Here is a 20560-nt window from a genome sequence, read left to right on the forward strand (position 1 = left end):
ACGTCCCATTCTCAAATTCTTGTACTAAATCGCACCCACCTGTCTACTTATTGTACCATAGGTGTAATTTACTCTATTTTAAAAAGATCGTAATACTTAACCCAATGATTTTACTAGAAATACTCGGCACTTCAGAAAATAAAAAGTAGAAATTTCGTTAAATTTAATCAAAATAATGCATATATCTATTCAACTTAAAGTCACCATAGGTACATATATCTATTCAAATCAAAACAATGGAGAATATTTGTATAGATATACAATAAGTACTCCCTCAATTTTTAAATATAGATGGCACTGTTGATTTTTTAACACACTTTTGATCATTCATCTTATTAAAAAGTTACTTAATTATTATCTATTTTATTGTGAGTTATTTTATCCTGTTGAATAGTATAGGAAGAGAGAAATACCACGAATATTTGACCCATTTTATTAAGCCTTTATAGGGCCGGTATATATAGAAGTATGTTGGGAGAAGATAAGAAAAGATTACATATATGAAGGAGTCCACACACAAATCAATCATATTCTATTATGACTCTAATCAATTCCTCCAGGCAACGGTGCAGACGATGGAAAAAATAAAGGAAAAATGATGGCCGCCCTTGGAGATCGCTACTCCTCGCCGGGGAGGAGGGGCAGCAGTGGCGGAAGCGTTCGAGCGGCGCTAGATCGCCCACTCTGATACCATATTGAATATTATAGGAAGAAAGGAATACTGTGAATATTTGACTTATTGTATTAAGCCTGCGGAGGCAGGTACATATAGGAGTACATGGGAAGAAGATAAAGAAAAATTACAGATATGGAAGAACTGAAGGAATCCACAATGAGTCAAATATTCGCAGTATAAGATATTATGACTCAAATATTAATATCTAACTACCATATACAATATATTTCACAAATACTTTAAGCATGATTCATATCTTATACACTTACATTAAAAAATTTTTAAAAAGATAATTAGTCAAACGTATATTCGAATGTTAACAGCGTCATCTATTAAGAACCTATTAAGAAAAATACTAAAATTGGCTTCATGTCTCGCACGTGCCATTTTGCCGCTGCCTCCTCCTCACCGTCACCTTGAGGCCGCCGGCCATGTGCGCGGTGAGCAGCGGCACGAACTCCGGCGAGCCCTCCGGCGCCACGGGGCGGAGCTCGAACCGCCGGAGCACGGCGCTGGCCACGAACTTCATCTGCACGAACGCCATGTCCTTGCCGAGGCACGTCCGCGGCCCGCCCTGGAACACCGGGTACTTGAACGGCGACACGCCGCCGCCCGCCGCCGCCGCCGCAAGCCACCTCCCCGGCCTGAACTCGCCGGCGTCGGCGCCCCAGATGGCCTCCATCCTGCCCATCCCGTAGGGGAAGTAGGTGACGCGGTCGCCGCGCCCCACGCGCGTGCCGTCCGGGAGCACGTCGTCCTCCGCCGCGTGCTTCGAGTCCCACGCCACCGGCGGGTACAGCCGCATCGTCTCGCAGAGCGCGGCGTGGAGCACCCGCGCCCTGCGCGAGCCCTCGAGGTCCACGCCGGCGAGGCCACCGCCATCGCCGCCGTCGCCCATGCACGCGTCGACCTCGTCCAGGACCTCCCGCTCCACGTCGCGGTGGCGCGTCATGAGCCAGAAGAACCACGTCAGCGCCGACGACGTCGTGTCGCGGCCGGCCATGATGAAGCTCACCACCATGTCGCAGATCGCCTCGTCGGGGTACCCCGCCGCGGCCATCCGCGACACCAGGTCGTCGCGGCCGCGCGCCGCCGCCAGCAGCTGCTCCCGCCGCCGGCGGCTGCTGCTGTCACGGACGAACTCCATGATCGCGTCGCGTATCACCTTCACCTCCTCCCTGAGCCGCCGCTCCGAGCCGACGCCCAGCGCGCGCTTCACCTTCCACGCGGCGGCCACCGGCGCCGCGCCACGCCTGGCGCTGATCGCCGCGGCGGCGTCGAACGCCGCGGCCAGCCTCGACAGCGGCAATGCCAATGCCACCTCGCCGCCGCCGCCGCCGAGCGCCACCCTGCAGATCACGTTGAACGCGAACTGCCTGAGCAGCTCCTGCACGTCGACGACGACCACGCCGCCGCCACCCTCCGCCGCCGCGTCGAGCGCCGGCAGGAGCCTCGCGCGCGCCTCCCGCTCCAGCGCGACGCCCACCGCCTCCCTCATCACGCGGGCGCTGAACTCGTGGCTCACCAGCTTCCGCTGCGCGAACCACCGCTCGCCGTCGGCGTTGAAGATGCCGCCGCCGAGCAGATCGCCGAGCACGTCCGTGAACGCCTTCCCCTTGGGGTAGTTCCCGAAGTTCGCCCTGAGGACGTGCTCGACGTTCACCGGGTTCGCCGTGACCACGGTGCGGCGCGCGCCGAGGCGGTCGACGACGATGGTCTGCGACGGCGACGCCGCGAGGAGGCCCGTGTACCACGCCAGAAGCCGCCGGCGGTTGCGGTAGAAGTCGAGCAGGCAGCCGACCAGCGGGTAGCTCCGGGGAGCGGCGTGATCGTCGGAGCCGCCGCAAGAACCGCCGCCGCCGGCCGCCGCCGCCAAGGCATAGCAGGTTATGGAGTAGAGCAAGAAGAGGCAGCACGTCAGCAATGGCAGCACGTAGCTGCAGCTCTCCAAATCCATGGTGTGTGTTGCAAATGGGGAATTATTGGTGATGATGATCAAGTGAGGGTTATGTATTTTACATGCATCATTAGCTATTGGTGTTAGTGCGTATATATATAGAGAGAGATGTATATAGAGAGACTATGGTGTGTGAAAGCATGTGTTCACTTCATGCTGATCGTGTGTAGTGGGGCCCACTGAGGGGGCTGGAAAACTTTTAGGGGTGAGTCAATTTTAATTTGAGGTTTTGAGAGGGACATGCATTTACGTAGTTGTTGGGTTTGGGGAACAGGGTATTTTTTTGATCTTTATATCTTTGATTGCTCAGAAATATGCTCGATCCTATATGGAAAATCATGTGAATCAGCACCTGTGCTTCATGGAAAATGGATTCTGATCTATGTGGGGAATCTATCACCACACAAACAAGACTAATTCAGTTGTGAGTAGAAGTGTGTTTATATTAGACTTGAAAATTTTATAGGGATGTCAAATTAATATTGTACCATGTTTGTCAATCTTATAAAAAACAATTTTCATTGTGTGTGTGTGTGTATATATATATATATATATCTGGGGACTGGGGGCATATATTCCATTCATGAAATTATATAAAAATAATAATTTCCTGTAGATGAAGTTACTGAAAGATGGCCATCATGTAAAATATCACCATCAGCAGGGGTCGATGTTGTGATTGTTCATCCGTGACTAATTAATATGATTTGCTTTCCTGTATGTGTGTATGTGGTACATAGGCTGTCTGCGTGTATAATGTTGTTTGGACAGAATGTCGCATGAGCTGTTTTGCGTGTTCATGGTCGTGGATGTCTTTGTTTTGTGAGATTAGGGAGACCAAACACCTAGATCATGTGCACTAATTAGTGCTTCATAATCATGCCTGACTTTGGTCAAGTTTTTATATGGCAGAGGCGGATGTTTTCGTTTTCTATTGTCCAAGAAAGGTTTTGTTTTTAGCTGTCATGGGCTTGACCAGTTAAATTAATCGCGCGTATACATCTTTTGATGTATAACGCATCAGCCACACCAGCCAATCACTACTAATCCTTCGTAGGTGTCAGTTTAAAGCTGACACCTATGAACCTATTTCCACTTTCACATGTTGAAAAAAATATAGAACTGACACCTTTAAATACTATAAGTATCGGTTCTACAGAAAAAATTAATAACAATATTATAGGTGTTGGTTTTTTAAAAGAATCGTCGCTTATACTTATATTATAGGTGTCAGTTATAGAGAAAAAACTGATACCAATACTATAGTTATTGTTTTTTAATAGAATCGACACCTATAAAGTATGCATAGGTGTCGGTTTTTTAAAAAAACCGGTAGGCATCTTGCCCCTCCTCCTCTTTATCTTTTTGACCGAGCGCACAACATCCACTCCGCCACCGCTTTTCCACCCCCTCGACCGTCCTCCCTCCTTCTCCCCCGCTGCCACTCCTCCCCCATCCAAGCATGCACATTAAAGAAAGTTCAATTTTTTTTCTTGTCTAAAAATGACTGTTTAAAATACTGTTATATCTAGAAATTGCATGAGTTTTTATGGATCTAAATTTTGTTTTAAACAGAAGTAAAACTGTAATTAAGAGCCGTTGAGCATATAGCACTTGTCGAGTGATCAAACTTATCACTCCCATTTTTTACGGGTAAAACAACAGGAGAGGCTCTTACTGTGCTTTGTTAAGAAACCAAGGGAACAATTTACAAAAGGAGAAAAAAACAGAAGAGAATTACAGAGGGAAGGGAAATAATTAATCAAAAGGCTGAATCCATGATTGCCAGAGGGTTTGTTCAGATTTCTTTACTCTATGCATATGTAGAGTAAACTCTTCCTTGAAATCAGATCTCCACCTTTGAAAATTGACTGGAACATTATTAAAAATAAAATCATTTCTTCTGCTTCAAATGTTCCAACAGCAGATTGCAAAAGTCTCCATGAAGAAAGGAAATTGAAAATTCTCTTTTGCTTCTATTATCATGTCCATGAAGGTTGTGTGAAAATTCCCATTAATGCCAATGTTGTGCCAGCATTGCTGAGCAAAGCTGCAGGTGAAAAACAGATGGAATGAGTCTTCTGTGGTCAAGGAGTTGCAAGTTACACATCTATCATTTCCTTGGGTATTGAAATGTTTTCTTTGTAGGAGGTCCTTGCTGTTTAATCTATCCATCAAAAGTAACCAGAGGAATACTTTCAGCTTTAGGGTGCATTTGTTTTCCATATCCAAGAGATGGGTGCAGCATGCTGGATTTGAGCAAAGAACAAATTATAGAATTTCCTGGAGAGGAAATGCTGCGAATTCCACTGATATGACCATTGATCCAAACATTGTGTGTTGCGCAATTCCTGAATGAGGTTGGACAAGAGATGCCATTGCTGTAAAGCTTGAACAGAGAGAGGAATGTGAAAAGCCTGTTCTAAACTCTCGAGCTCTAAAAAGCTTTGACAGGAGATGTCCTTATTCTTAGCAAAAGAGAATAGGGAGTTCATTTCATCTTGTAAAAACTTGCCAGACCAGTTATCTTTCCAGAAAAGGGCCGTGTCCCCATTGCCAATAGTGATCTTTGAGACTGCTCTGAAGATGGGAATCAATCTAAAAATGTCCTTACACCAAAAGGATCCTTTTTATGTGTGAGCATGAGGAGAGTCAGACAAAGAGTATTACTTGTTCCATATTAGTTTTACCTAGGGCAGGTCTTTTTTGTTGAAGAACTTGTCCAGATGTTTGGTCAGAAGGGCAATGTTTTACAGTTCCAGGTTTATAATGCCCAAACCACCTTTCTTCTTTGGCTGGCATACTAGGTCCCATGTAGCCAAGGAGTGGATCTTAGTGTTTGGATCATTTGACTTCCTCCAAAGACAGTGTCTTCTTGCTCTGTCTATGTGTTGAATCACTTTTTTTGAAGCTTAAGAGTGCACATGTAGAAATTAGGGGGAGCATATAGAACAAAATTTACCATTGTTAGTCTCTGACCATGATTGAGAAAAGCAGCTATAGATGGGAGCCATCTCTCCACTCTGTCAACCAGAGGGGCAAAGTCAATAATCTTTGGTTTTGTGGTCCCCATTAGTAAACCTAGATAAGTGAAGGGCATCTCCCCACTTGTGCAGCCAAAGGTTCTAGCAAGAACTTCCATTTTTTGACTGTCAACATTTATCATTCCCATTTCGGAGGCTATTCTGATTTATTTCTAGGGATGGAACTTTCTGAGACAAACCGATATCGATGTGCCATTTCAGAGTTTAATAAAATAACAGACATTTATCATTATTACATTCAATTGTGTGCATATAATATTCCAATGACTAAATCCCTTCTTTATAAAGTTATGACACACTAAATGCAATTAAGACCCTAAATCTCAAACCTCAATGTTCCACGTCATCATCAATTCTCAGCCGTTGGATCACTAGATTAGATTACATTTTAGGCGTTGGATGAACAAAACGCAATAGCCACCACATGAGGCCCATGTACCACGTGAAGTACTTAGGGTTTCTTCTTTGATTAGTAGGGTCTCCTTGTGGAGTTGTGGTGCTAGAGGCAGCTGGTTTTCTCCATTGATGGCAAGTGGTGCCCTGGCGTGCCTCGCACGTGGTGTGGCACTGGCCTGATGAAAAAACAACATGCATTACCTTATTGCTAACAGACAGTAGCCATATATGTTGACGCTAAGCTTCGGATACCACCACCTCCAATGACCTTTTCCTCCTTAATTTGCAGTGCTCATGTGTGCTTCTTTTGTTTACACTGTTCGATTTGACCATTTGATTGTTTAAAGTTAGTTGTTTCTTCTTTGCTTTGTAGATCCAACCATATGTTGTCGGATGATTCAATTTTCTGTTACATTTGTTCCATGGAAATATTTTCAGATGTGCATGTCATATGTTCAGCACACTGCCTGAATGAGGATCATATTAGTGAACCCCTATGATCTTAGCTTCATTAGTATCTTTTCACAACAAGTTTATGATTTTTATTATTGTGGTTTCTTAACCTAATTGCGTAGTATAGTTAATTTTTACCTACATGTGCACACTATCATCTCACTATATCGATCAATTTGTATCATCTGACATGATTCTATTGTAAAATCAATGTGTGTTTTGATTATATTTTGATGATGAACAATTGGCATGGTAGGTTATTGGTTTTGATATTTGGAGATTATTGGCGAAGTGGTTTGGTGCTAATTATGTGCTCTGGTCAGGCCGGATAGACTAGGCCGGTCAGACCGGCGTGTGTTGTGCGGTCAAACCGACCAGCCTGACGATCTAACTGGCTGGTTTCTGACTGGAATCGGTTTTGGGTTGTTTAATTGGATATCTGTGATTATTGTTGATGGTCATTAAGTGCGAACTTTCACTATCAACTCCTACATAAAAGAATACCAAATATAATATCAAACTTATTGGTAGGGGTTTATTACTAACTATTTCCTCTAGTCTTGGTAAATAGTGGTATGTAGTTGATTTCTGAAGGAAAACACACTCGTCATGCGATTAAATGTACCTCTGACCAATCATACGTAAGCACAAGGATCGGAGAGCCCACATGTCAGTCAAAATCGACTAAATTTGAGCTAATCCATTGCCAACCGCCATAATCACTCACCTGGCATACACTAGAGAATGTGGGTGGCTAGATGCGGTGTGCCTGGTTCGATCGAACGAGGGGTTCGACCAAACCAAGGTTGGCACCACCCTCCTCCCCTCTCCCCGCCACCTCCTTGCACTTGGCGACCCACTATTGGTTGTTGATGGTGGTTGTGGGTGCACCAACCTCCACAACTGTCATTCCAACCGTTATATGGAGGCTATAAAAGGAGAGGCTCAACTCACATCCAAAACACACAACTCAAGTGAAGTACAACTCAATTTCATATTTTAGGCATCACTTTAGTATGTGGAATTAGGTAGATAGTAAGGGGAAGCTCTAGAAGGAGTGTCCCAAATATCGACGTTCTCTCTGGGAAGTCCGGAGGAGTGCCGGGTTCGTTGACATTGTTCCACTGGAATTCTAGAGAAGCGCATGTGTTGTTGGCCTTCTTGTCAAGCTTGTTCCTCGACGGATGCTTCTTTTAATAAAATAAGTATTCGAGATCTCCTTATGGTATCTAATTTATTTGCTTGAGTGAGACATATTCACATCGTTATGGGTTCCTCGCTTAGTTGAATTATTAAGTGCTCTAGTACTAGGACTCTGGATAAAGAAGGAAGTTCCTAACTTCCTATGCGAGGCTAGAGTAGTAATCAATAACTTAGGCATGGTGTCTAGGTTAGCGGTTACATTCATTTGTTGTGTGGTCCACGGAAAGTGAGGTAGGTGCTAGGTGGTGACAGCTTTGTCCGTCCTTTACATCCCTCCATGTTCAGTTACATCATAGAGTCATAGGCCGAACTCAGATTGACAGACTAGGGGAGAGCCAGTGCCCAAAGCAATCGATAGGGTTTTACCTTTAACTCCAGTCTAGTAAATTAACCCATAGGAATCCTCTTTAGCCTTAGCCCATCATTAGTTGTTGTCCTTGAATAGAATTCTACTCTTACATATACACACACGTTCCCTGTGATTCAATACCCTTAAAATACTCTGAGGTCAAGTGCTACAGCGGTCTCCATATGCTTGCGGATTGACCTGTGCCGTATCAAATACCAACAAACATTTCTAGCACCGTTGCCAAGGAACGGTTGCTATATCATATTCGAACCTGATTCATCCTCGTATCTTTTCATTTCTCTTCTTACCTACCATGGAGCACCTTTCTTTTCAAAATCTTTCTATTCCAAGGGCCAAGTTATGTGAGTCACCTTTTTCTTCAAAACCTATCCATTCATCTAGCTATAAATTCCATACTGATTTTATAGCCATGGTTCGGGAACAATCCTTCTTAGGACGTGAAATCGAAAATCCCTACCATCATCTGCGTTAGTTTGAGCAATTGTACTCATGCTTGACAATCGCGGGCATGACACAAACAAGCTTAAATTGGAAATTGTTTCCCTTCTCTCTTATAGAGGGGGTAAAGCAATGGTACACCCATACCGGAAGAAAACTGCATGGTGAATGGGAGGAATCAAAAGGTAGGTTCTACCTTGATTTCTTCCTGTTAACCCGTGTAGTCTCTATACATAAGGAGGTTCTCAACTTTTGACAGAATGAGAAAAAAATCCAATGGTGCAGTATGGGCTCTTTTGTTCTTGTTAACTCAAGACAGCCTAGATTTGTCTGCACCCGATCATGCGTTGTTATAACACTTTCACTCGGGTTTAGATAAGGAGTCTGCCATGTATCTCAATACTTCCACCGGAGGTTCGTTCGCACACAAAACGACGTTAGAAAGTAGGGAGCTCTTGGATTGTATCCTAGAGAACACCTCCTTCGTTCGTTGTGAAACCGTCTTGAAAATAAAGAATACACGTGAGGAACCATCGACGACCGATATTGGATTCGACCGTTGAATTCTCACCCAAACCTCGAGAACTGAAGGTAGAAGAAATTCAACCTTTGAAATTCCCATTCCAGTTTGATGATGATCTTTTTGAACATTATGGAAACACCTCAAATTATTCCTACCAAAAGAGACCACCGGTCCCGTGTAATTCTCCCGCACCACTCGATGAGAATCTCTTCAAAGAGACGGTGCAGAAATTAACTACCATCATGAGTGATGAGTGGTTAATGGAGATGGAGGTTTCTTCTGAAGTAATTCATATTAGCTCCCAGTCCTTAACTATTCCATATCTGATGAGAGAGGCCATGGTGCAAACTCTATATAATCCCACTGTTGGTGCAAACATTATGTCTACAACCTTTGCATTAAATTGCTTCGGGGGCGAACTATTTGCGCCAACAAACAAAAACTTCTGGAGCCCCTCTAGTCCCATCATCGAAGGTTATGGGATTCTTCGTAGAGTGTCGATCCAGCACAATGATGTCGAAGCTATCCTCGACTTCAATGTTTTGAAAGTCTCTTATTTCGATCTTTTCGTTGGCCATCCCATAGAGAAACTTCTCCTTGATGTGCCGCATACCGGAGTCCTTGACATTAAACTCGGGAAAATGGTGTTTTTCATTTTGATCTTGCGATTGAAAAATTCTATGATGGAACCCATTCCTGATTCCGAGCCAATTGAGGAAGTGATGGCTATCTCTCCTTTTGAGGCCCCCGAATCCCTCCTCGAAAATGATGCCAATGCATTCGTCGAGGAGCTAGGACGATCATAGAGAGATGATCGAGTTACCCAAAACTGATCCACATTCATGACCTCCAGATGAGCTCAAATCTCTTCTTTCAGGCTTTCCTTATACCTTCTTGCATGGTGATACGGAGTCGCCCGTCACCATCAGCGACAAGCTGTCTACTGACGAGACCTCCAACCTCAAAGATGTGTTAGAAAAGCATCGCTCTGTTCTAGGCTACTCACTTCAAGACCTGAAGGGGATTGGACTGGACCAACGGTCAACAATAACCGGAGCCTCTTTGTTGGTCTGGCTGGTCGAGGCCCCAATTCAATTCTCAAGGCGCATATGCCTAACCATTGGGATTCATCGTCAGGTCGCAGGGGCTGAGAGATGCGCGCTAGCTAACCCACCGTCTCATCGCTTCTGTTGGTAGCAAATATTTTATTACCGACTATCTAACCACTTGACCAGCTAACAGAGAGCTTGTTTAGTTTATTCATCAATCCGGACTTAATAACTATGATATCATAAAAAACATAACAGTATGCCACCTGGTGTGTATATTTTTTAGTGACAGAACGGTACGTGGTACCAAAACGGAATTAACAAGCTTAACTATGAGCGATTCCTTTCCTGCTAGTTCATGCGCACAATACATAATTTTAGCAATATATATTTTTTCACACTCTCAACTAAATGATCCAACAGAAAAATGTAGATAAATCACAATCATATATGCGAAATCTTAGTATTAAATATTATGATCACCGGAGGTGCCCATGCATAAATAAATAATATGATGAATACATCATTAATTGCCCTCAATTGACTGATATGTCAATTTCGTTACTTTTTTGGAACGAGACAGAAACCGCGATGTTATGAGATAGAGATCCGACATGACTCATGAGTGTCATCAGCAACAAGATATTCGACTAAATTTCACCGTAATAATGATCATTATTACCTAAACTAATATATGAAAAATTTCATATATATAACCCACTAAACTTTAAATGGAAGTTCATCCAACACCTCTAAATTAAAACCAGATAACCAACCCTTAAACTTAATAACACCGTTCATATTACCCCTATCTTCTCCTCTAACTAATGAGATTTTGGACAGTTAACCGTGTCATATATTAAAAACAAAGGTAGTATATTTTTATTTGAAAAATAGATGTAGTTCGTACTAAATAATTTACCTTTTTTATGTATAAGTGCACTTTGTGAATCAAACCGCCTGTCTACAAATTACTCCCTAACATATTATTTGGATATTTAGTTTTCCATAATATGCATTACTTGATTTTTTTTCTCAACTTCCAAGTTTAAGTTATACTCAGCATGTAACTACCGAATAAATATACACTTGGACTTTTCAACTTGCCTTTGTCTATTCAGCAATAATTTAATTACATGGAAATACTATATATACCAAGTTGTTGGTAAACTAAAAGTCACTAGTCGTGTGTACAAAATATTCTCTTTTTCTAGCAAGTACAATTGGCATAGACCCTAATCACATCACTCTGATCACACTAGCAGTCCAGCACAAGCATTCACACGTGTGCATCCTTAATATGTACACGCTTGAAATATTGTCAAGGGCTTAGTGTGTACTCCTAAAAACACCCCATAGCTTAGTCATGCACATATCCACTGAATGCGCAGGCGTGTGTACTCCTAAAATACATGCCAACCACACATCCTAGCTACTGGATATAAATATCTGAATTTACATTAACCAGATTTAATTTTCAGCCTTTCATCCACAGACCTCATGTGCTAATTGATCATGATGAAGCCTCCCAAAGTATGCAAAGCTGCATAACTAAAAAAAAACGTTGTAAGTTTATTAGCGATAAAAAAAATATTTTATGAGTAAAATTTTTATATACACGTTTTAGTAACTTAAAAGCCAATGCTAAATTACGATGAAAAAATTGAACTCTAAATTAAATTTTGGTTGCGGTCAAGTTTACTTAAGAAGCAAACGATGGAGCTGTGTCTACATCGATCAGTCCAGATGGAGACATTATATCATGTGTACGACACAATTTGAAATGGAACAGCGCTAGCGGTCGACCTGCAAACGAAATTATAAATCTCATGTACGGATTAGCACATGCAAATTAAGATTAAGAAGCGTGCAATTAAGGGAAAACCACACTTAACTATGTGGCGAACTCTAGACCAATACGAATCTGGACATATATAGCCAGATTCGTATTACTAGAATGTAGCATCCAGTACTAGTACTAGTTTGGTTTTTATGGAATAAAGGAAGTAGGTAGGATTGTTTTTTTTTTATTTGTAGTATTATAGAATTGGGATACTACCATAAGATCTGGATAGTTCCAGATTTTACAAAGTATATATTTTTATGTAAAATATATAATATGTTGTATAAATTAAAACATATAAATTGATTTTAATAAATTTAACTGGTTTTTAATGTAAACTTAAGTATATTTATTCATATTATTTTCAATCCACCTTATTTTAAAAAATATTTTGTAGGATCGTATGGATCGTAGAATCATGATACTACTTAAGATTTCGTAGAATGGTGTGTAAATAAGTAGTAAATCGGGATGCTATGAAAATTAAGATACTAGGTGGGAATAATAGCGTGCTTAGTAGGATCGTAGTATCGTAAGATATAGGATACGGATCGGGATACTGATAACCTTACACTAGACTTGTCTTGTCGTATGACATCATTGACATGGATAGACTACCAGGAACAACAGAGAGATTTATCACGAGTTAATACCCCCTGAAAATGGTATATGTACCTGCTGCAAATGTATATGCCCTGAAACCTGAAAGTGTCAAGTAGCAATTAAGAAGGTGGTGCATTATGTGGCATGCCTTAGACCAGAACTTTTTTTTAGGAAAAACATCAAACAATAACTTGCTTGATAACAATGGATCAACCAAGAATGGTACTTGACCAAAAGAAAAATAAATGGTTTGGGTAAAAGAAAATGCTGGCATATTTGTTTAGGCAATTTTAGTTACTTTTTTTAGCATACTATAAATAATGCCCGTGCGTTGCAATGGATAAATGCATTTTTTTAGCGATACAACAGCTATTAAGAGCCGAGGAATAAATTGAAACATCAATATCACTATATACATTATAATTGAAAAAGTGTTGCCTTCTACCTCCCTTCACTTTACTTGCCTCTCCTTAACTTCCGGAAGACAGTTTAGTGCCCGTCCAATGCTGGAGCAAATAATCCCATCAAATCTAGCCGAATATTTCTCAATCTCCTAAAATTAATTGAGGGCTTTTGATCCACTTAATCTCTTAATTCAGTTTTTCCCAAATCGGAGTGAATCCATAAACTCGTGATAAAAATGGCTAAGAGAATATCGCCGGCCGACAAAGCTTAAATCTAATGAATTAAAGCCGAATTGAAAGGGGAAATCATGGGAAACGTTAACAATGGAGATTAAATCTGGTGAAGTAAAATGGAACTGTAGGAGGAAATCAAATGATGAGGGGTAGTGGGGAATCAATTTTTGCAATTAATTAGGGTAGGAAACGCACGGAGAGACTGATCAATGTTACGGCGGCGCTAGGGTTTGGCCGGACAACAGCTTGCTAGGGTTTGGCCCAGCAACAGCTTGAGATTAAATCCTAGCGACGGAAAAAAAAACCAAGTGGATTAAAAAACTTAATCCTCACCGCGTGCAAAAAAAAAATATGACTACAAAAATAGTGACAGAAAAAGCTTATGAAAAAACCGAAAAAAAGGCGAAAAAACATGCAAAAAAAATGATGTGTAAAAGGTAGTGGAAAAAAAAGAAAAAAAGGACGAAAATAAAGCGGACAGAAAAAACGAACAAACAGCGTCGAAAAACATTGGACTGAAAAAAGGGAGTCGGACGGAAAAAAAAAAAGGAAAAAGGTCGAAAGAAAAAGGCCGGACGGAAAAATAAAAGAAAAAGGGTTAAACAAAAAGAAAAAAGAGTGAAAAAATACGACGGACAAAAAAATCACGGAAGCCTTACATTTTTTTTATTACATTTTTTTATTAGATATAGAATTACGAGCTCCAATGGTTCGGCGACGATGTTCCAGTGTGCACAAGTCTATTTTCATATCTCAATTCATTCCCTCAGCTCTTCTCTCTTAACTTTTGTTTTGGTTTTCTTTTTTACTTATATATCCATTAATTTACACTAATATCTTCTTTTTTTAAGAGTCAAGTAAGATGATCACATGTTTTAAAGTCTCATTTCTTTCATGCAACCAATATTTGTAAAATTTAGTGTAAATTATACATGTTAAAGTGTGATTGTTTTTTATGTTTAAATCTTTGAAAAAATATTGACAATCCTAGATATATATATATAAAGGATTGTTTTGCAGTAGGTAGTACGCATTCATAATGAATCAAATCTCCAAGATTTATATATGTCATGTATTTATTATTTACTAAGCTAGGACGCTCTAACATCAATAGACAAAAGCATAAACAATATGAACTGTTATATTAATTGTAACTGGTTGAGATTATGATGGTGTAGATTATAATCGACATAACTATACAAATATAAGTGGATATATATAATAAGCTGAAGCAAGAACTATGTATATAATTCAGTTATACTTTTGAATATATATCTTCACATATAATTACAAGAAAATCAGCTAGTTAGTCTAATTTCAACTTGTGGATAAATCATTGAAGACTAAAAGGATAGCAAAAACAAGTACACCTGGTATATTTGTTAGGCCTAGTTTGGTTTGTTGGCCAAACAAACCGTATCCAAATTTTGGTATGCGAAATGTTGGCCCATTTTGGCATTTCCAAGTAATTTTGGGATGTGTTTGGTTTGATGCAGTTGCTAAATTTTGGTATAGTTTTAAGAGTAAAAGATTTCAGAAGTACTAAATTTTGGCATCATATATAGCAATGGTTAATATGTGTTTTTGTTTGTTGCCCTACCAAAATTTGATAGTACCAGAATTTGGTAAGGTTAATTAATGAAAACATGATCATTGGGACTAATTAACCATGTTTGCTAAGTGCGGAAGGATTTCAATGCCGATGATTAAATGTGATATAATGATTCATCCATCAAGAAGTTATTCATCCCGGTGATTAATAAATGGGCGTCTAAGATACATACTAAAGGTAATTATCCAGTCTTCAACAAGCAAAGTGAAGATTAAGGACTCCTATTCACTAGTTTACCACATCGAAGGAGTTGGGAGTGATGTAGTCATTGAATAGGGTTTTACTCCAAACTATAAAGAGGGGTAAAGTTAGTAGATTGTCCAGGAAGCTAGTGTTAGTAACTCATGTTACTGGACCTTGGGTTGAAGCTACTAGCCCACTGTGGCCCATCCGATTGGAAGAATGACAATACAAAAGAACAAGCATCAGTCAGGGAGAGGGGATCGATCGATCAGAAGAACCGGACGGCGGCGGTGGTGGCGACCTGAAGGCCGGTGGGCTCCTTGTCGATTTCTTCTCCACCATTCCTCCTACCTCCACCCCCTTAGTTCTAGAACCCCTTCTAGAACTTATATCCCTTTTCTTCTTCCCATTTTCTCCACCAAACAAAGAGTTGTACTGAATATTTGTTGCAATTTCGCTTAGAGAAGTGGGTCTCTAAGGGTCTCTAACAGCTAGGTGTGATGCACACTAGCGCCGTGTTTAGTTCCAAAATAATTCTTCAAACTTCCAACTTTTCCATCACATCAAAACTTTCCTACACACGTAAATTTTCAACTTTTCCGTCACATCGTTCTAATTTCAACCAAACTTTCAATTTTGGTGTGAACTAAACATAGCCTAAGCCTTTTTCTAGCACAATATCTATGCTTTTTCCCTAGTGGAGTTGAGCCGGAGCAAAGTTTGGATTGCGAATCATTAATTGTCCTTGAGTCTCAGTGTACCGGACGGTCCAGTGCCACATCAAACAGTCCGTCTAACGGATCATGTGTTGATGAAAGCATATTGTGTGTACGTGTCAGGTAGGCCGTTGTTGACTAGATAGTCCAGCATGTTTTCTTCCAACTGGACCATGTGTCGATCCAGGCCATACCGTGTGTACGGTCCAGAGAATCCAACTGCGTGTCAGACTGTCTGGTGGATGGATCGTTCGACCAGACCATGTGTTGGTCCTGACCGTGTTTGTGCACATGGATCGGACAGTCCGACAGATGACGGATCGTGTGGCCAAACAATGTGTTTGTCTGAGTTAAGACATTACATTTACTGGACAGTATGGTGAAAATCAGGCAATCCACTCAAATCACATGGAGGAGGCCTAAGGATTATATGGATTGGACAATCTGGTATGCAACCGGATAGTCTGCCTTATACATGGGTCGGATATATAGTTTTGATATGAGTAAATTGTCCGGCTTTTTATGGTCTAACGGCTAGTTACATGTGATGATTGAAAAGTTTATATAAAGGGACAAACAGTCCTACAATACATCGGACTATCTAAATCTATGCTTTTTTTTTTTTTGCAACACACTTGCAACGACTAGTTTGAGTGGTTAGGGTTATAAATACCCAATTGTTTAGACTTCCCCTCTAGCTTTCTAGATATAGTGTTAATACAAGGAAGCATCATCTTGTTATTGTTGGCATCTCGATGCGCCTAAACGGTTGTGGAGGTGGTTCCTGTGATCTCTCAAGAATATTGTGGAAGACTCGGGTGACGTGTGGGGCTTGGAGCTCGCTATCCAAAGTTGAGAAGAGCTAGCTATCTCTCGATAGTGCTCGACTTCATGACCATGAGACTTTTGTGTACAGTACTCAACGAGGACTAGTAGAGATTGCCGAATTTCCGATATCTCAGGAAAAACTCGTTGTGCCTTGGTGTTTGCAATATCTCTTTTTCTGTTCTTCACTTGATATTCTTATTAGTTTCAATATTTAGCTTGTTCTAGAATTGTTAGGATTTCAACTAGGTTGTAGAACTTGGGCTAACTAGCTTTTGAACCTAGGCACATAAGCTAGATTTTGGAGTTGCTCATATTGATGTCATTTCAAACTATACTATTTTTTTAAAAGTTATCAAATATGTGCATCCATTTAGTTTTTTTTTACCACTCTGTTAAAAACATAAGAAATCATACCAAGACTTAGCAATATTGCCAAAATTTTGACAATGCTAAATTTGGTAAGGTTTATTTGACTATAATCTGAACAGACCCTTTATTTTCTGAATTTAAGTTTAAATTCGGCCACATCTTTGATCCACGTCTTAGAGCATATATCGTTATTCCCCCCCTGACCTACCCTTTTCTTTGTACGCGTTAAGCCCAATGTGTTGGGCTGGTCCAAAGTTATTGTAAATACTCCCTCCATTTTAAAATGTTTGACACCGTTCACTCTTTAGTACATGTTTGACCGCTCATCTTATTAAAAAAAATTTGTGAAATATGTAAAACTATATGTGTACATGAAAGTATATTTAACAATGAATCAAATGATATGAAAAGAATTAATAATTACTTAAATTTTTTGAATAAGACGAATAGTCAAACACGTGCTAAAAAGTCAACAGTGTCAAACATTTTGAAACGGAGGGAGTATATTTTATACACAGAAATTTTATATGTATGACAACTTTATGCATACAATGTATGTATAAACTTTGTACATATATGGAAAATTCATACATGAGTAGTATACGCATATATACGTACATTTTTTTACGTACAAATTTAAAACATAAAGGCACTTAGAAAAAAAAATTAATTACTGTAACATTATATCCGAACTTTGCACGTATAAATAAACTTTATACTTATGGATCTTAAAAAATTCAAAATTTATTTTGAAAAAAAAAACGCGCAGGTGGGCTAACCTCCCTCGAATTCGGTATGATCTGTAAACACTAAAAACTGCCAAAATCCATATAGAAAATAAAAAAAAAAGCTTGATCGTTAAACACGCAAAAACTAAATGTGGCCCAAATAGCGCGGGCGAAAAAAAAAGAATAAGTTCATCTGAGGTCCCTTAACTTGTCAACGAATCCGATTTTCATCCTTCAACTGAAAAACCAGTGCAGATGAGGTCCCTCGGCGGTTTGGATGGTGGTTTTAGCTGACGTGGCGCTTACGTAGCTAATTTGACTCGGTCTTCATCTGACGTAGGGTTGACGTGGCGCTTACGTGGCAATTCGATCTGAAAAATAATAAATCTCATGGGACCCACATGTCAGTTTCACCCAAAAAAATAAATTAAAAAATGGTGGGGCCCACGTGGCCCCACATATCATTCTCACCCCTCCTCTTCTTCCTCCTCTCTCACCATCTCTCCCCTCTCCTCCCTCCAGGCGCCACGGGGCCACGGGAAGGTCCGGCGGCGGCGGCCGGCGACGCGGGAGAAGGGCAGTGGGCAGGGCGTCGGCGGCGGGAGCGCTGGGTCTTCGCTCACGGCGTCGGCGCGGACTCCGCGCGGGGGCTCGTGGAGGAGATCGGGGCCGCGGCGCCGCCCGTCTCCGATGAACTGAGCTCGTGCGAGCGCGGTGCCGGGAGCTGCACGACCGCCGACGAGAAGCAGAGGAGGTTCGAGGTGTACAGGAGCAACGTTGAGCTTGTTGAGAAGTTCAACTCCATGGGCAATGGCTACAAGCTGGCTGATAACAAGTACGTTCGCCGACCTGACGAACGAGGAGTTCAGAGCCAAGATGTTGGGGTTCAGACCTCATGTCGCAATTCCTCAGAGCAATGCCTGGAGAGAGCAGTGATGATATTCTGCCGAAGAGCGTAGATTGGAGGAAGAAAGGAGCAGTGGTGGAAGTGAAGTACCATGAAGATTGTGGTGTGTGAGAAATAGCATGGTAAAGAAAGATTCAAACCTGTAAAAATGTTGGAGATTAATCGATGGAAATCTGGGTGTTGTGTGGATGCAGGTTCTTGCTGGGCATTCTCCGCCGTGGCGGCGATAGAGGGGATCAACAAGAACGGCGAGCTGGTGTCGCTGTTGGAGCAGGAGCTCGTGGACTGCGACGACGAGGCCATGGGGTGCGGCGGCAGGTACATGAGCTGTTAGAGTTCATCGTCGGCAACCACGGCCTCACCAGTCACCACGGAGGCGAGCTAGCCATACCACGCCACGATCGGTGCGTGCCAGGCGGCGAAGCTGAACCAGAGCGCGGTCAGCATCGTGGGCTACCGGAACGTGACACCCAGCAGCGAGCCCGACCTGGCGAGGGCCGTGGCGGCGCAGCCGGTGTCCGTCACCGTCGACGCCGGCAACTTCATATTCCAGCTCTACGGCAGCGGTGTCTATATAGGGCCGTGCACCGCCGTCCGCCGACGTCAACCACGGCGTCACCGTGGTGGGCTACGGCGAGTCCCCCAACACTCCTGCCACTGACGCCCCGCCCTTCCCCGCGTCGTCGGCCGCCGCCGCCGGACCTCCCCCGTGACCCCGTGGCGCTGGAGAGAGGAGAGGGGAGAGATGGGGAGAGAGGAGGGGTGAGAATGCTACCCACCATTTTTTAATTCATTTTTTTTAAACTGACATGTCCCATGAGATTTATTATTTTTCGGATCGAATAGCCACGTAAGCGCCATGTCAATGCTACATCGGATGAAGACCGAGTCAAATTAGCCATGTAAGCGCCACGTCAGCCAAAACCGCCATCCAAATCACCGAGGGACCTCATCTGCACTGGTTTTGATAGTTGAGGGACCCGTTGTATCTGGTTTTTCGGTTGAAAGACGAAAATCGGATTCATTGACAAGTTAAGGGATGTCAAATGAACTTATTCCAAAAAAAAAAACAAAGAATCAGAGTGATCGTGCGTGCGGGCCGGCGGCTGATCGCGAAAGCGATTTCGCTATTTAGAGGCTGAGTTGGACTCTCTTCGCTAACTTTCAGCTTAAGGAGGTAGGAAAAAGTACACCGTAGTTCCCTTAACTTGTCATCGAGTTGCAAAATCGTCCCCCAAACACAAAACCGGATACAACGCATCCCCTAATTTACAAAACCAGTGTAAACTAGGTCCCTCGGCGGTTTTGACTCTGGTTTTGTCCGATGTGAAAGCTGACTCAGCGTGGGACCCGCGTGGGCCCACAAGTCAGGGTGTCCATGTCATCATCATCTCTTTCCTCATCTTATCTCCCTTTCTCCTCTCTCTCTTTCCCAGTTTTCTCATACGGGCCGACCATGGGTGCGAGGAAGGAAAGGGTCGCCGACGACGAGTGGTGTGGTGGTGCGGCAACACCGGAGAAGGGGCGACGCACCAGCGGCGAGTGAGATGTCAAGACCGCTCTTGGCGAGATGACACAAGCGACGGGAAGGGCTCTGCGAGGTTCACTGGCACGGGGGACGACGGCGGCTTGGGGGCATCGAGGCGCCACGCTCGGTCAGAGGCCACCTCAGCGTGCGCAAGCAGGAGGAGCGCTGGCACAAGGTGGCGCGCCGAGAGCGGTATTGCCCACCACTGCCACTCGCCCACCGCCGCCACACTCGCCCGCTCCTCTGCTCCACCCACGTCCAGAGCCGCTGCTTACCCACCGTCGCCGCTCCGTAGCCGCGCTCGCCCGCCGACGTCGCCACTTCGCCCGCTCCGGCCGTGACCTGGCGCCCACTGCAGCTCTGCCGAGAGACACGCGGTGACGGACAGGGAGATGAGTGGAAGAGCGAGCCCATATGAGCCACAGTGGAAGAGCGACCCATGGAGAAGAGCTCGCCATTGTCGTCGAAGTCGAGCCCTAATGAGCAGCCGCTCCGG

The 20560-nt window shown here is 42.8% G+C and overlaps 1 protein-coding gene and 1 pseudogene across 1 annotated transcript; one reads left to right on the plus strand and one right to left on the minus strand.

Annotated features, from left to right (window-relative positions):
* Positions 1-719: 719 nt before the first annotated feature.
* On the minus strand, positions 720-2715 carry LOC4352145 (cytochrome P450 94B3). Its single transcript, XM_015763593.3, has one exon. It carries the CDS (start codon positions 2631-2633, stop codon positions 1044-1046), a length of 1590 nt encoding a protein of 529 aa, XP_015619079.1. The 5' UTR covers positions 2634-2715; the 3' UTR covers positions 720-1043.
* A 14981-nt stretch (positions 2716-17696) lies between these two features.
* On the plus strand, positions 17697-19249 carry LOC107277776 (vignain-like; annotated as a pseudogene).
* Positions 19250-20560: the final 1311 nt, after the last annotated feature.

This window comes from Oryza sativa, chromosome 12 (assembly GCF_034140825.1).
Source record: "Oryza sativa Japonica Group chromosome 12, ASM3414082v1".
Taxonomy (NCBI): Eukaryota; Viridiplantae; Streptophyta; class Magnoliopsida; order Poales; family Poaceae; genus Oryza; species Oryza sativa.

What these genes read in the sequence shown, in the direction of transcription:
- LOC4352145 (XM_015763593.3), bottom strand. Translation starts at nt 2,633, where the DNA reads ATGGATTTGGAGAGCTGCAGCTACGTGCTGCCATTGCTGACGTGCTGC.